The sequence below is a fragment of the Polistes canadensis genome, unplaced genomic scaffold (genome assembly GCF_001313835.1).
Source record: "Polistes canadensis isolate GaletaPanama2010 unplaced genomic scaffold, ASM131383v1 scaffold_99, whole genome shotgun sequence".
Classification (NCBI taxonomy): Eukaryota; Metazoa; Arthropoda; class Insecta; order Hymenoptera; family Vespidae; genus Polistes; species Polistes canadensis.
In genome coordinates this window covers 222,477-239,653 of record NW_014569646.1, presented here as the reverse complement: position 1 = coordinate 239,653, position 17,177 = coordinate 222,477, and the positions used below count along the sequence as shown (strand labels likewise).

At 36.0% G+C, this 17,177-nt stretch overlaps 2 protein-coding genes across 6 annotated transcripts in view; one reads left to right on the top strand and one right to left on the bottom strand.

The window, feature by feature from the left end:
- The window catches only part of LOC106787361, a 46,977-nt gene that overhangs the window by 17,450 nt on the left and 12,350 nt on the right, over positions 1-17,177 (bottom strand). For 3 of the 5 annotated variants that reach the window (XM_014749655.1, XM_014749656.1, XM_014749657.1), the window contains exons 3-9: positions 14,583-15,453; positions 11,151-11,606; positions 10,711-11,013; positions 10,202-10,621; positions 9,583-9,939; positions 8,720-9,492; positions 6,778-7,034 (exon numbers count right to left, since the gene is read on the bottom strand). In XM_014749655.1, coding sequence (XP_014605141.1) covers positions 6,778-7,034; positions 8,720-9,492; positions 9,583-9,939; positions 10,202-10,621; positions 10,711-11,013; positions 11,151-11,606; positions 14,583-15,453 — 3,437 coding nt within the window. The remainder of the gene's footprint in view (positions 1-6,777; positions 7,035-8,719; positions 9,493-9,582; positions 9,940-10,201; positions 10,622-10,710; positions 11,014-11,150; positions 11,607-14,582; positions 15,454-17,177) is intronic. The other 2 variants (XM_014749658.1, XM_014749659.1) reach the window with 2 other exon arrangements.
- Positions 2,866-5,652, top strand: LOC106787362 (probable serine/threonine-protein kinase nek3). The gene is made up of 3 exons (XM_014749661.1): positions 2,866-3,290; positions 3,421-3,889; positions 3,983-5,652. The coding sequence occupies exons 1-3, from the start codon at positions 2,954-2,956 to the stop codon at positions 5,454-5,456; spliced, it is 2,280 nt and encodes a 759-aa protein (XP_014605147.1). The 5' UTR covers positions 2,866-2,953; the 3' UTR covers positions 5,457-5,652.

Below are 17,177 nucleotides of genomic sequence, written 5' to 3'. Positions count from 1 at the left end.
TGTGTATTGTTGTTGTTTCTTTTTTTTTTTTTCTTGTGTTTAACATATTTGCGCTAGCTCAACAAATCTCTTTCAATATAATACCAAACATTAATAATGACCCCCCAACCATTATTCTTTCGCATATTCTAACAACCCCCACTACTCTAGCCCCCTCCCATCATTCTCTTTTAGGAACAAACAAAAAGATCAAGCTTTTAAATACCTCTTAATAACCACAGGCAGTTAACCGTAATGATGAGGGCCCCCTTCCCTCCCCACCACCACTAACGCATCACTAGCATTCCTCGTTATACCACAACATTTCTTTGGAAAGTGTATACCTAAATTGTGTCGTCAAAAATGATACGATAAAACAGAAACACAGTGAGGGGACAGGGGCGGAGATGGGGGTAGTTGTTGGGTTGGACATAGCATTTTATTCGCGACGAGTATACTCGTTGTCTATCGTACAATTCATTCTGAATTTCATATAAACGATACTTATTCGATAATATATTTTTTTAAATACTAATTGAATAGAACAAAAAATGATGTACGATGCATCATCCATGTGTTTATATTAAATAATTATTATATAATGTTAACTCTGTCCTGCAAACATTGTCTAGGTTGTGTATCGATAGTCCTAAAGACTAAATGAAAATAAATCTTGGTATTTGTAAAAGAATATACGAAGGAATACTACTGTGAAACCCCGAAACCTCAACCAACCCCCAACCCCGAACCCTTTCTAGCAGCAACAGCAATACACCAACCAACCAACCAACCCAACGACTTTATATGAACCGCTCAATTTCTCTTTTCTACCGAACTACTAGGAAGAAGAACGGCCGGCACGAGCGTAGAGGAATGAAGGGTGGGATGGTGATGGGGGGTCGTCAGGTGGAAAGAGAGTACTATGTGAAACCTCGTCGCAAAAGAAGGATAGTAGTAGTAGTAGTAGTAGTAGTAGTAGTCGAGGGTTGGAAAGAGAAAGAAAGAAATAAAAAGTAAACGAGAAACCTACACCCTACACGGAATGGGTATGAGGCAGAATAAAGTGGGATTCAGCGCAACGTGAATTATAAACGATATTATGCAAACACCCCAGGAGAAGAGAAGGAATACTCACTCCTCCTCCTCACCCCACTCTCCCCCTTCCTCCTGCTGGTGGTACTCTCGTCGTGCCGTGAGTTAATTTAATGAAAAACATCAGAGACCAAACGTGGGTTGAAAGATAGACCACCCCCCACCCCCCCATCCGATAGAGAAAGAGAGAAGAAATAAAAAAAAAAAAAAGAAAAAGAAAGAAAAGTGGGAGAAAGAGATGAGATGACGATGATGATAGGAAAAAGATAAAAAGAGAAAGATGAAGAGAAGAGTAGAGGAGAGAACGAACGGTAAAAGACGCATCCCCCCAAAAAAGGCTGCACACTTGAAGTTACCCAAAAAACACTCTCTTCTCTTCTCTTCTCATCTAGTTCTACCTCTTTCTCTTTCTTTTCCAGTGAGTGAGTGTATATTTTTACGAGTACTTCTTTACATCTTTCAACAACCGTACACCACCAAACCAGCCCCATGATGTATAAACTTTTCAATCGTTTTAAAGAACAAAATAACCCTTATACTATTAACACTCTATCATAATCCACAATCCTGTTAACAATGGGATTCTAAAAGTGAAAGTAGAAATGTATAATAATAAATACTTCGGTGAATATTAAGAAAAATTGTCAACCCAATAGACAAGAGGTTGTTATTTTCTTATGATATCTTTCCCCCAATCTGATCGAATTTAAGAAAATTAGGATAACGTTTCTAGTTATTTTTCCCTAAAGTTCAAGAAACAAATAGAAAGATCAAATTCGAAGAAACCTGGTTCGAAAGATCGAGAAGGGTTCAGAACAGTGAGAGAGGAACCCCCTACAGGTAGAGATACACAGAAAAACACAGAGAGATAGATTGAAAGAGGGAAAGAGAGGGAATGTGATGAGAGGAAATGAGTCGTCGGCGCACGTGCAACACACTTGGTGGTGTACCATGACCGTGGCAGACAGGAGAACATCCAATCTGCACTACTCGGGGGCGGATCTTCATAGCTGGAGGGTTGGGGCACGGCGTACGATGACTGGTGGGGTTCCTACGAACCAACGCGCAGGATGAAACTTTCTGGGGGAACACGGGTGGAGGGCTGAGGGGGGAAGGGTTGATACAGAAAAAGCTAGCGCAAATCGGACACATTTATATCCAACATACACACCCCCATACTAGGCATATACACCCACGCAACACAGATATATATATATATATGCACACACAGACAACTAGAAATATCTGTTAACCTGTACTACGACAATAATAACGAGGTGGAGACAGCGAGGACAAGGTGGTAGAGGAAAGGGTAAGCTGATAGGTTCGATGGAGGTGGAAAGGACAATCCTGCTATCCAACTCTGGCGTTCAAATCACGGAGAACCGTGATCCCCGTCGCTACAACAGCTCTTCTCTTCTACTACTGATCGTGGTGGTGGTGGTGTTGTTTGTTCTCTTATAATTTTCCTCTTATCAATCGAGGATACGGGGTTTTATTAATTCTTATTTTTAATCGTCCTTCTTGTCAAAAGTGTTTTATATTTGTTTTTGTTTTTTGTTGTTTAATTTCAAATCATTCGAGGGGGGGTGGGTTCTTCTTTTCATGATTTTGATCATTCGTTTGCTGAGATTTTTTTTCATTACGATCATCAAAGAGAGGAAGGAAAGAAGAATTTTTGATTGTTCTTATTATTAAACAACAGTGATGAAAATTGTTCTTAAATCAATCGGAATAACATAATAATAATAATTAATAACTATATGGTGTTTGTGGAGAATATTTAATCGATAGTGAATTTCTTTTTCGGGAAATATTTTGATGAATGTTCGAAATAATAATTTAGGAGTTAACAAAAAATTGTCGGCAAAATATTATCAGGATGTACAGTTTGTACAGAGCTTGGTTCGGTGACGATAACGCTGCTGACAATTACAATCGTTTGCAAGAAACACTTTCACCGCCCGACACAGTGATCAGAGTTGGTAACGAGGGTGAACATCAGTTCATTGCACACAAGGGTATTCTAGCTGCACACAGTGGGTATTTGAAGGCATTGCTAGCTAGTGCAGCAGCCAACAATTCGAATAACGGTCCACCAAACTTTGCCGGATTGAATTCGGCGAGTTCTAGTAGCTCGGCGGCAACTGCGACAGGTTTAGGTGGACAACATGCGAGACAACAACAACCGGTTACTTCTGTTTCAGTATCTTCCATCGGTAATTGAAATACTATAAACGAATACAAAATCAGAGTGATGATGATTTATCAATGAAAATGTGTCTGTGTGCGTGTGTAGATAATATTTAATAAGTGGTGTGATAATATGAAACACGTTTGATGTTTCAGGTGGAGAAGCATTTGCCCCGTTGTTAAATTACATGTACACGGGTAGATTGGAAGTAACATTGGACAATGTCTACAGTGTACTATTGGCCACGCATTTGTTGCATATGCCTGGTGCATTGGAACAATGCAGAGCTGCTTTACTCAGATTAAGAGCACCTCCTCCTTTACCAACACCCATACCAATACCACCAGTTTCTACATCAACGTCAACATCTAATTCAGGTCCTGGAAGTATACTTAGACCAATACCAAATAGATTGGTATTGGGACCACCTTTGTGTTGGCCTCAAACGAGCTCAATTTATCCTTCCACCGCGACAGGACCAACATCCGTCGGTCTACCACCGCATTTACCTCAAATGCAACCAACTACTGTCCTAATCCCACCATCCGTTTCACCTAACTTATCGGTCATTCCTAGTTTAAGTACTCAGGAAACTCAAGAACCATCGTCTAGCACGCATTACAGGTTAGCAGCCATCATTTTCCTTAGATTATCAACGATGTTTCCTGATTTTAAAAAGAAATGTTATATGAATATTACTTTCTTTTCTTTTTTTAGCTCGACCAACAGAGACCTTTCAAGATCACCGAGATCCTCGCCAACACGACAATTAAACAAAAGAATGATCAACGTCAAATCCCGATCCCATTCGAGATCGACAACACCGGAAACTATTTCACCAGTTTCTTCTCTTCCGTATGCTAACGCAGCAACAGCAGCAGCGGCAGCAGCAGCAGCTGCAGCTGCAGCAGCATTCAATGCATTCGCATCAAGATCATCCTCCCCATCGGGTGTTTCCCGTTCCTCATCGTTATCGCGATCACCTTCACCGTCATCTTCCCGACGTGGAAAGAAAATGAATAATAATCAGTCAATTGTTGATCGACGAGATGTTGTTGTTCATTTCAAACAAGAATCATCATCTCGTATAATTGACACTATTTCAACAACGACAACGGCAACAACTACCACCACCATCAGCAACAGCAGCAGCACAACCACGACAACAGGAGAAACAACTACAATTACAACAGCAATTAACCAACGTAGACGATCCAATGAAAATTCAAATTCGATCGGAAACTCACCGTCAAGAATAATCAACAATACCGATAATACATCTAAAAGTTTGACCATAACTGATATGGATCCACGTGAACGTCGACCATCTCATAGACGAAAAAATCGAATACCCAATAATAACCATAACAACAACAACAACAATAATAATCAAAACAATAATAATACCAACACGAACAATAGTAACGATCCCTCGTCTTCCAACAGCAACAATCTTTTATCCGTGGTTTACGATGTTGCTTGTTGCGATGGTCCAGTTAAATTCCATCGTGTGTTAAACGAAAATTACACGTTATCCCAACAAGCACGTTTGCAAAGGCATTGCATCGAGGAAACAATTAGACCAACATTAGAAAACGATGAGAATGGTGGTAGCAGAACTTCCATACTGACAACAACAACAACAACAACAACACCGACCACGAGAATACGAAATTGTCCCATAGATCCTATGGTAAATTCTCAAATCAATGATTCAACCAATACCAACACCACCAACACCACCACTGGCAACAACGTTGTTGGCAATTATAGTTGCGGTTACTGCAGGCATACTTTCAAATCTCAATACTGTTATAGGAAACACGCTAAAAGACATTTGTTACCTACCAGATCATCTTCCAACAACGAAACAACTACACCAACAACAACCACGACGACTATAACAACTGGTAATGAAAGAAATCGCCAAGATGGCGGCACGAGAAACAGAAGGGAAGTTAGATTATTGGATTTGAACGTACAATATTATCCCTGCAAAATATGCGGATGCAAATTTCCAAGTTATTATTTCGTACACAAGCATAGAAAATTGTGTCACGCTAATGTCGAAGATAATCATCATCCTAGGGTTAACAACAGAGATGATGTTGTTAACTACAATGATCAAGAATCTATTACTCAACCTACTGTTGTTGATGATACACCAACACCCCCCATTAATCACGAATGAACACTGGCAGGATTTTTTTTTTTGTCTGTTTTCTTGATACAAACATGTCCTTTAGAAAAGATTTTAAAATATGAGATAATAATAACAATTATTATAATTAATTAAGCACAATACACCACGCATTTATTCTTCGTGTCCATTAAAAGAAAAAGAAAAAAGAAAAAAAAAGGAAAAATCGTATCCCAAAATTATTAAAATCTGTGGCACGTGTGTGTGTGTGTGTGTGTGTGTAGAAGAATGTGAATGTTAAAAAAAAAAAAAATATACAGTTCGTTAGTTTCTTTCAATCATAATATCAATTCATTTTCTATATTAATAATTAATAGCGTTAATTGTTTTCCCCCATAGATAATTAATTCTATCAGAAAAAAATTTCTTATAACGTTGATACAATAATAATAATAATAATAATAATAATGGAGTGGTGTGGTTTGTTCTAAACGTTATTCGTTTTATAATTATGCAGTTTATAATTATTTAACAATGATGATATAACAACATAGAAGATAAAAAATATTGCAATTATGGTAATGAATTAATCATTTAACTGTAATTGACTTGTAAATAATTTAGATAAACACTTTACAAACAAGTCAGATCATATACAATCAGTTAATTGATTAATTGAAAATAAATTCGATAGATATACTTGTATTAATAAATAAATATATAAATAAATAAAATATTTGCCACAATAATAATAAGAAGAGATATCGTAAAACAATTAAAAATTTCATTGAATTTCATTGAATAACATAATTAAAAAAAAATACCGAGCGCAATTATATAAAATATTTGGTACGATTAAAACAAAAAAATACGCCGTATAAATCATTTGAAAAAATGATTTAACAATTTAACCGCTCCGAATTATTGAACAATTAAAAATTACACATAATATATATAATATAATATAACATTACACACAATATATAATATAATATAATATAAAATAAAATATATAAAAATAAAAGTTTCATTTTTGTTAATAATAAAAACGAAGAAGAAGGAAAAGTATTATTTAAAAAAGAAAAATAAAAAATAGACAAAAAAACAATTACCGATAACAAATATTCTCGGGTGTTCTGGGGAACACATTTTCGTTCACGTTTTAATAATTATTTCATATAATATTTCATTAATAAGATATATTACGATTTCGATGATTGTCCCTGGTTGACCTCGTTACTTTGTAATCCAAAAAAAGAAAAAAGAAAAGAAAAAAAAATCCCAAAAAGAAAGAAATGAAGCGGCAAAGATAATATTATGCGAATATAGAAAACGCCGCACGGTATAGAAAAACAATTGACTGTATACTCACCAATGGTATCCGTGGATTGTGCTTCTTCATCACTGGTTTCCATTGGATTGGCATGATTTTCTTTTTTCTTATCCTTAATTCTACTAGTAGCTGCCGTATTAATACCACTACTACTACCACCGGTTGTTTCCCTACAACTCGTTTTCTTTTTACCCGTATCCTTAAACTCGGACTGCATGGCAGGTACATTGGTGGTGTTGGCGCTTAACGAGCACGCTGCTGCTGATCCTGACGACAACGTGTTTTTACCTTCCATTCTAAGGAAAACAACAAAATTAAATATCATTATTATTTACATAGAACTTACACACATGATTATTCCCCTCGCCACCCCCCACCCTCCTTCCCAATAGAATTTCCCTTAGAAAATAATTTGAAACACACTATACCGAATCCAAAATTGTTTGATTTATAACAATAACACTGTTTGTTAATATCAAATATTGAAGAGAGTTGTTTGTATATCGAATTGTTTAGAATTTTCTAACAAAATAAATAGAAAATATTCAATTTTCCTATAGTGGAATCTATGTGAAATAATCTCAGTCAAACTTTAAAATATTTGGTGTACGCCAAACTAGTATACCCCACATTCATTGAAATATTGTCTTTCAATCATTCAAAACAGTAAAGGGATTATCTGTGTGAAATTTCTAATATGATCAATTCAATTATGACGATGGATGGATGGTAGTTGAGTAAATATAATCCACTAACCAGTAACCATTGATTAGCATTACAATCTGCTAATAACTGTTCTTCTTCTTCCTCTACCATTCTCTCCCTTCTCACCCTTAAATCTATCATCCTATTCCCATCACTCCTCCTCTCTGAACTACCCCACCCCTCTCCCACGTCTCGCCAAACCCCACTTAAGTATCCCTACTACTACCAACCTCCTAGGTATCCTTTTTACCTTTGCCTCCCCCCACTCTCCTATCGATTAAACTTCCATAATGTAAATTCGTTTCTTTGACTGAATATTATTACGTAAATTCTACCCCTCCTCCTCCTCCTCCTCCTCTTTCTCACGAGTTAACTTTTTTTTGTGATATAATATTAATGCAATAGTTGAAAGATCGTGGTTGGATTAAAACAAGCTTTTATATGTATATGTGTATGTGTGTGTGTATAATTTAACATTAAATATGCACCCACGGATAAAAAGTGAAAGCATTTTAGTTATCATCGTATGAAATTCAGAAAGAGACGACCATATCGAATTCTGAGTGATTTCCCGAATGAGGGGGTAGAGAGAGGGGGAGAGGGAAGGAGCCTGAGGGAGGAGGATCAGGAAGAAGACGAGAGTATGAGGAGAGTACGGGGGAAGTGAGGCTTTGTTTGCACATTGAATATCTTTCACCCAATGGAAACGACTCATTCAATCAGGCCATCCGGCTTTTATAGAAATCAGAATCAATTGGAGCAATACGAATTGAAAAATAAATCCTATATTCCAACAATCATCCCTACTTTTCTTTCCAATTTTACTCGAATCATCCATCCCCCATGTTATGAAGAGATTCCCCATATAGTTGTAAAAAAAGAAAATAAAACAAACGAATAAGCCGATGAGATTGGGATTGTTCAAACACATTCCTGTATATCCAATAATTATTTGTAATGATTTTAATTGCTACAGGGTTTCTGTGGTCCCAAATCCTAAATATTATTCTCTATAAGTAAATACGTGTTTTAATAATAAGTATAAATAATAATAATAATAATAATATAATGATTTCAATGAAAGAATAAGCATTGCACAATCTTTCAACTGATAAAAATTGATAGAATAAATAATTGAAAGTTAAACGTAATCCAGACGTAAATCAAACTCCAAGAAATTCAGTAATCAATAATCTTTTCTCTCAATAATTAGATTATTATAAGAAAAATAATAATGACTTAGTCAATACTGGATGATATTATAAAATATACGTACATGACTTTGACGTCCTTATTCGTAGGATTATTATCCGTACTAGATTCTTCTTTAACGTCGACTTTAACAATATGCGAGTCCTTGTTATCCCCTTTGTTCTCCTTGTTTTCTTTACCGATTTCTTTATTATCCTTCGTATTAGCCGGTGTCGTCGCCGTCGTAGTCGTCGTTGATGAGAAAATCGACATCAGGATTGAATTTAGGGATGTAGTCGTAGACGTGGTCGCAGTAGCTATCGTCGCCGTGTTGGTGGTGGTGGTGGCTGCTGTTGTTAACGTTGTCGTTGCTGTCGTAACAGAATCAGTAGAAGACATATTCGTGCTCATAATCAGAGAACCCTGAGCACCTGTCATCGTCGTCGTCGTAGCCGTCGTCGTCGTCGTGGTCGTCGTCGTCGATGCCGCAGTCGTAGTTGTCGTCGACGTTGACGACGACAATGATGACGACGACGACGACGACGTACTTGTTGACGATGATGATGAGGACGCTGTAGTAGTTGTACCAGTTGATATACTCGACGTTGATGATGTAGTAGTCGTTGTTGTCGCCGTAGATGATGATGTTGTTGTTGCTGCTGCTGCTGTTGTTGTTGTTGTAGTAGTCGCCGCCGCCGCTGATGCTGATGATGATGATGACGATGACGATGACGTTGCTGCTGTATTATTATTCTGAGGATTTTCCTGCGTCTTTTGTTGCTGCTCACGTTGCAGCCTTGTGGTAACTCCCGTTGTCAATATGTCGATAGGTCCAATAGTAGAACTACTATTATTTACCTATAAATTATATTATTATGTTTATTAATATTTTCATTAGTTCAAAATACCCATAGAGATAAAATGAATGTATTATCTACGTATATTAACCTTATTATTAGGATTGTTACGAGAACTGCGTGTCCGTTGTCGAGATCTTCGTAGCAATCGTTTATAATTTTCAGCTTTCTTAGTGAGGTAGTAATGATGCACACAATCTGGAACAGACTTGTGTTCCAAGGATTGTGCTATCGCACCGAAATTCTTCGGATGTTGCAAATATTTCTCTTTGAACAATTCGTGCTCCACTGAACTCCATACGTTTATTAATTTTCTTTCACTATGTAAAGCTTCAAGTTCTTCTAATTGGAGTAAACCATTACGATTTTGAAATGCGATCCTTCGTTGCTTGGTATCCAAAAGTAGAGGTGGTATGACTGCGTACGAACGCATTTTCTTGTCTTCCATCTGTAATATTTAATAAACATAATTACTTATTTATCTCTTATACATTACACATTTATAATTTAAAAAAATTAAAAATTTAAAAAGAAAAAGATCGATAAAGAATTATTAATTTCGATGCAAGTACATTAAAGTCCTAACAGATGGCGTTATCATCGAATCTCGTCGGTAAATTACCGACAACGTAGTACCAATATTAGACTTTATTTATTTTTTTAATTCTTTTTTTAATTACGATAATAATGTATAGTATATAAAATAATACCTCTTGCTCTTGAAGACCGTCCATAATTTCTTCAAGATCAGCTTCGCTTTTAACACGAGCACCAACCCTGTTGAAACGTTCTTTATCTTCCCTTTGCTTTCTTAATTCGGGGAATACTTTTTCGAAAAATTCACGATTCTTCGCTTCTTTAGATTTTTTTTTCGGATTTGCTTCCAATCGTTCAACCTTTCGATGCCATTCTTGTACGAGAATGGCATAAGATTGAGACTGCTGCCTGTGAAGAGACGCTCTCTCAGCATGTTCCCTTCTTAATCTTGCTATTAATCTCGCTCTCATACAAGTTTGATGCCTCGTACGATTTTCTTGATAAACACTAGTATCCGATGGTTGATTATACAATGGCAACTCTACCTTAGGACCCAATCTTTCTAAAAGTCTATGCGCTTCTTCCGCTTTTCTCTACAATTACAATAATATATAAATATTATTACCATTTAGGAGCTAAAGATACACCTTGAATACCATGTGGAAAAAAGAAATGTTCTTACTCTATTTTCAGCATAAATTTTCTGTGCCAGTGATTGATGCTTTGGTTGTTGCGACTGTTCTTCTATTTGTCGCTTAAGACCGCTAGCCTCCAAAGGTTTATTAGCAGTCTCCTCCAATTCCTTAAGCTTTTTCCGAAGTTTACTGATCTGGGATTCCCTCTTGGCAATTTCCCGATCGACTTTACCAATCTGCTGAAGAAGATCGTCCTTCGTACTTCGGAACTGTGCATCTTCTTGCGTATTGGTCTCTGGAAGCGTTGGGGATATCGCTTCCGTTTGAGGCGTATACGCACCTGTGGCAGGCTGTTCGTAACAACAAAATAAATAATTAGATCTATATTACCAAATGTATGAGGAGACCTTATTATCTTATATAAATGGATTATACTTGTAAATCAAAAGAATTTATTTAAAATATAATTAAAACAAAATATACAAACCCTTGTGTCTATCCTCAACGGTTGTTGCAAGGGTACAATGTGTTCTTGTTTGATACAAGCATCGGTTGGTGGAAGACTCTGACATCGTGACTGAGATTGTGATTGTATTTGAACCTGAGTTGGTGGGCCAAGGCGTATCTTTTTAAACGGCGGGGCATCTTGCAAAGTTGTCATTTCGACGGCAGTACGACTACAATACTGATCCGTTTGAACGGGTATAAGGCCTACTCTTGGATTCCTCGCACTTGGCATATGATAATCCGATCCCACAGCCGGTGTTTGTGCTGGGGCTACTGATGCCGATGACAACAAGGACATCCTTGGTCTTTCTCCTCTACCACTTCCCATACCACTATTAATACTACCTGCTCCATATTCACCAGCTACTACACCAACACCCAATCCAACTTGCGACAATGGACTACTGTTAACGCTTATAGCAATCCTCTCGTTCACCTTAAAACAATATTTCTAATTAGTTCGTTTATTATTATTTTTTTTTTCTTAAGTAAAGAAAGAAACGGGAGTGTATTTTTTTGTTTTGGCTGTAGCCGGATTATTATTATATAAGATTTGTAAATGAGACCTTTAAATGACTCTCGGACAAGAAGTTGTAAACAAAACTTTTAGGTATCTTGGACCAATCCATTCGAAGTAAAATTCTGTATTCTTTTGGGAGTTAGTAATTGAGAGTAATAAATAATTCGAATATAATTGGACCAATTTTTGGATTATTGTAGAGTTTAATTAATCATGTTAATTAATCTGTATTTATGGATCGTATATTCTTCTTTTATCTATTGCGTTTATAATATCTCTGTCTTTCTCTTTCTCTTTCTCTTTCTCTCGAGTATCCTATCCTCGTGCATAAACTATTTCAAGAAAATCGATGACCCCGTTCAAGAGAGGGCACATTGCCGATTATACCTACAAATGATGTGAGTCGCGTGTCCCTGGAAATCGACGATTATTATAACTTTTTTTTAACAAAGGTCATACTACTTATCTCACTTGCTATTTTCTAATTCCATCTTTAGTATTTCTTTTTTCTTTTTTCTTCTTTTCCTTTTTTAAACAATACCAGGAATATAAGATAATTGGATATATATTTATAAAAACAATTAAAATCATTACTATATTATTTTGTCTTTCATCGACGTCAGTTAATATAATTCTTGGCAATAACAACCAAAACGATGCTGCTATGCTAGCGACCTTACACACAATGCTAGGAAACCAAGAGAAAACTATTTAAATTCTTCTATCCAATATAAGTATCATAAATCTATAAATACAAGGTACGCTCTAACCGGTGGAACAAGCAAACAGGAATTGTTTCTATATTAAACGCTAAGTGGGAAATATAGAATAAAATATATTCATATATGACTTTGTTTTCAAGAAATAAGTTTGAAAATTTGTCGTGTAAACAAGAGCTCCCCATTCAGTTTTAATTCTATATATTACCCTATCTTACTATCGAATAGTTTAGGGAACAATTTGGGTTTCTTAATATATTTACAAACATTGTTTATATGATTATACTTCTTTTATAGGTTCTATATTCTTATGCTTATCGTATAAGACTTTTAGTTTCAGTCAGAGTTGCAAGCTCAACTGAGTGTCCGCATAATCAACTAATTTTTTATATTTTACTTTTTTTTAAAAACCAAATTATATACTAACAAATGTGATTCTACATTTTCGACTTAGTTTATCGCTTGTACCACTAATTACAGGACACCCTGTACATATATATATATACATTCGTACAAGTAATACACACATCATATGATTAGATCAATGCAACTTTCACTCGCCTACACCAACTCCTGTTCCATCATAAATTTTTTGAGATATTTTCTAGCGATATTTTATTTTTAGCATTGATAAAGCCTTAATCTAGTACGTAATAACTATAAATAAATGTAATAATGACTCATACTATTCAATTGATTTAAAAAATATTTCATCAGGCAATTAATGCGAAACTATACCATTGAGTTTTGTACAAATAAAATAATTTAACAAGCATTACTTCAACATAGAATTCCTAAACAAATATAAATGATACATAGATAAATTCTTTACAATTAGAACGACAATGATTTACAATGATTTGATTATTAAAGTATAATTTTTACGAATACTTTCATTTGGAGAATACTAAAATGATTGCGTGAAAGAACTGACTGGATTGTCAATGAGAAAGAGGAGGAGAAAAAATAGAAAGAGAGGAGACCCACGCATGGTGAAAGTCAAGGACAGAACCATAACTGTGGTAGACATGTACATTTATGCTTACATCCAAGTATATCTCTTATATTTTATATTTCCTTACGGATGCAGATGTAGAATGTTTCAAGTTGCAGTTACTTTGATTAACCATAAATACACAATTACTATAAAGTCGATTAAGTGATTGTAACTAATTTTATGTATACACGTGTTTCTTTTTTTTGAGGGAGTAATATTATCATCTTAAATAGACAATATGATAGCAAATGGTAATACGATAGTATAATAATTTCTACTTATTAAATTAATTATATAGTAAATATAGTAAATACCTTAAGTGATAGAAAATTAGAATCCATCTTGGATATTTTATTTGAAATATTTAAATAATTATCATGTGATGATAGAATAGAAGAAAAATACGCTGGACAATTTACTTCCCTAGGATTAACTGGTTTATTAGCTTCACTGGTAATAAATTCAATAACTGTGGGCTTTGTTTTATATATTACACACCATTGAGTTATTAAAAGTGAAGCTTGTCTAGTATCCAGTATGTCTTCCATACTAATATGTGGACGATTAGGAAATTTTTGATAATATTGGATCATCGAATCGAATAAATTATGCGAACATTCTTGAAAAATATTAAACAAATCGATGAACTCTCTAAAATTCATTATTCTCACTATATTTCGTCGTTTATTTCAAAGGAAATGAAAATGAACAAACTTTTACTAATTCCGCAATACTATCTACACCACGTGCAAAATATTGGACAAATGCCGGCTATACAATGTCGGTATTGCGTTCAAAGATATCAAACAAATACCGAGCGACAGACGAAAATGAACTGGTCATACAGAAACGCGCAATAATGTTAATCATACTATTGCTTCTTAACAAAACTCTTCAAATAATCGAGAATCGATAATAGAATTGCGGGAAATCGAAAGGAATTTGAATATTGATGTCGAAATATGGCGGGTGAAAAAGGCGGGCATTTTTAAAATTCTTTTCAAGTTCGAAGTTTAGCAGATAATACGATAGAGACAGATATTCGCGTTACAATAAAAACTAGAGAAATAGAGAGAGAAAGGGAGATGAAGAACCTCTCTTTATAAGAGCCTAAAAACAAGTTGGGGGAAAAACAAAACATAAGACGGCATATTCTCGATGGGGGAAAATACCTACGTTTGTAGTGGGGCCACGATAGGCATCCCTCGGAACATATCCGGTTCCCGTAGGAGGCGGTGGTGTTTGACTGATGCTAGCAGTTGATGCAGTTGCTGGTACAGAAGTTGGTGGTACAGTACCAGCAGCAGCAGCCGCGGCTGCAGCTGCCACAGCGGCTGCGGCTGCGACTGCTGATGCCGAGTTGGCTACCGCAGCTACGGCTGCTGCTGAAGTTGCTGAAACCGATGATACTACCGAGCCAGAGGACACCGACGATGAAGTTTGTGGATAAGGATGGATGTATCGTAAACCACCTGGTATTGGTAAAGCAACGTAACCGGTTGGTGGACCAGCACCACCGCCGCCGCCAGTACCGCTACCACCTCCACCTCCACCACTTCCAACACATCCAATCCCACCACCACCATTTGGATTCCCACTGGACCCTGATACACCACTAACACCACTGACATTTCCACCGGTGTTATTACTGTTACTACTACTACCACCACTTCCTCCTCCTCCTCCAACAACCGAACAGTTGCCGCCATTTCCGCTGTTTCCACTTCCTCCGCCAGGCTGCGCTACCACGCTCACTCCTCCACCTCCTCCTCCAACCACAACAGCGTTGACGGTGCTGCCACCACCGCCAACTACGCTAATGCTGCCCCCACCACCACTACCACTATTGCCGCCGCCACCGCCGCTACTATTGCTGCTATTCGATGGACCTGATGCACCCGAGCTCGTGGCACCGCTTCCTCCCGTTGCAGCAGCCGCTGACGATGCCGCTGCTGCACCGCCTTGGACATACGACGTTCCTGCGCCGGCAGTTCTCGGTGACACCGGACTACTGCTGCTTTTGATGTTCACGTAATTCTGCGTCGGCCTACGAGTGAAGGTTCTTTGTTAGAATGGTTTCTTTTTTCTTTTTTTTAAAGTTCTTAATTATGATTAATGTTTTGAGAAAGATGTGTTGTTAGGTTAGGTAATGTATGAGATCATCTAACGTGTTGTTTAAAATAGTAGTTTTAAATGAATTATTGTTAGACATTAGTTAGCATATAGCATTTAATCTTATAAATACACTATTTCTAAATAATGACTATTAAATATAGACATTAGGAACGATTTCCCTATGTTACACAACGCACAGTATTTTCTCTTACCACAAATATAACGATTTACTTTACTATAATAGTTAACTCACAATCAGAATAACTCTAAACTTGTTCATTTATAATCCAACAAATTAGATACATTCCTAAACTTCTTTATCGATGTCAACCCTGACGCAACCCTGACGACTTTTCTAAACATAAGAAAAACTATTTTGATTTTTTCTACCGTATATATATATAATTATACGTCACGAGATCCTTTTTTACTTTATATATCAAAAACAAAAATGATTGGGAGAAACTATTATCTTTACCAGGAATAAATGTAAACAAAAAATTAACAACTAGACAAGATATGCATATGAATACATTTCCGACTTTGTCAAGAGACGCTTTGCATTGCGGACAATGCCGGAGGGGAGGTATTGCTAGCATTACCGGATTTCCCACTATGCCGGTAAACATATATTATACACAAGAAAAAATGAAGTTAAAATTGTAGTGGTAAAGTAGTGGAAGTAAATATAACCAATGAGAATATTCAAAGAAATGACGATTCGTGATAAAGCGTTGCTATTGGTTCCCACTCGTGGTATTGCGAATGATGATGGACGCCGTATATGTAGCACGTGGCGAGGTGGAGATTATCGTTCTGCGCATGCTCCGTACAAAGCTACGAACGCATACACGCAACTGTTTTATTGCGCATGCGCTTAAAAAGGGGGAACATATAGACACACACACAGCTACGAATAATACAATCTACCACCATATTCTTGTCGCTGATGATAAGGTGAATGCGCTTTTCTGTTCTAAACAGCTGCGTCTCCTCCTCTCCAGAGAGAAATATTACTTTAATGAGAATATATTTATACGTGTTTATATAAACACTACTACGGCGGCCATATTCTATTCAGAACCTATCTACATATAATTATACATTTAAATAAACTTATGTATAAATGAATCTATTTTCTCTATGACTCATGTAACTTATTCGCAGAGATTACTATATATATATATAATTTAGTTTGTGTTAGAAAGAAAGAGAAAGATGCATATATTTATATATATATATATCTCTAAGAAGTTTTAAAAGCGACGTCCGGTTATATATGAGATAAATTCGGACACGACAGATGCAACGCATAACATTCTTCGTATTACTGACCCATCAACGCGATTTACTGGAAGTGAGTCATCCTTTGACCTTGAGAATTCGACTTATAAAAAAGTGACGATATCAAAAAAACGAGATAGACGGAGGAATATTATGAGAAATGCTCTTTTCATCGTTTAAAAAAAAAAAGAAAGAAAAAAAGATTAATATTTTATATATACAAAAAAATATTTAACTCGCGATAAGATTACTTATTTTTGCCGAGATTTCTAAAGTATCTTAGATTATTAAATATTGTTTCCGTTATATATGCATTATATTTAAAAAAAAATTGTATTTATATAATTAAATAAGAAAAAGAAAACACCTTTT

Bases quoted from the DNA above. Each gene is read 5' to 3' on its own strand.
- LOC106787362 (XM_014749661.1), top strand. From the start codon at position 2,954: ATGTACAGTTTGTACAGAGCTTGGTTCGGTGACGATAACGCTGCTGAC. The intron at 3,291-3,420 runs GTAATTGAAATA...TTGATGTTTCAG, and splicing joins TGTTTCAGTATCTTCCATCG to GTGGAGAAGCATTTGCCCCG. The intron at 3,890-3,982 runs GTTAGCAGCCAT...TTCTTTTTTTAG, and splicing joins TCGTCTAGCACGCATTACAG to CTCGACCAACAGAGACCTTT.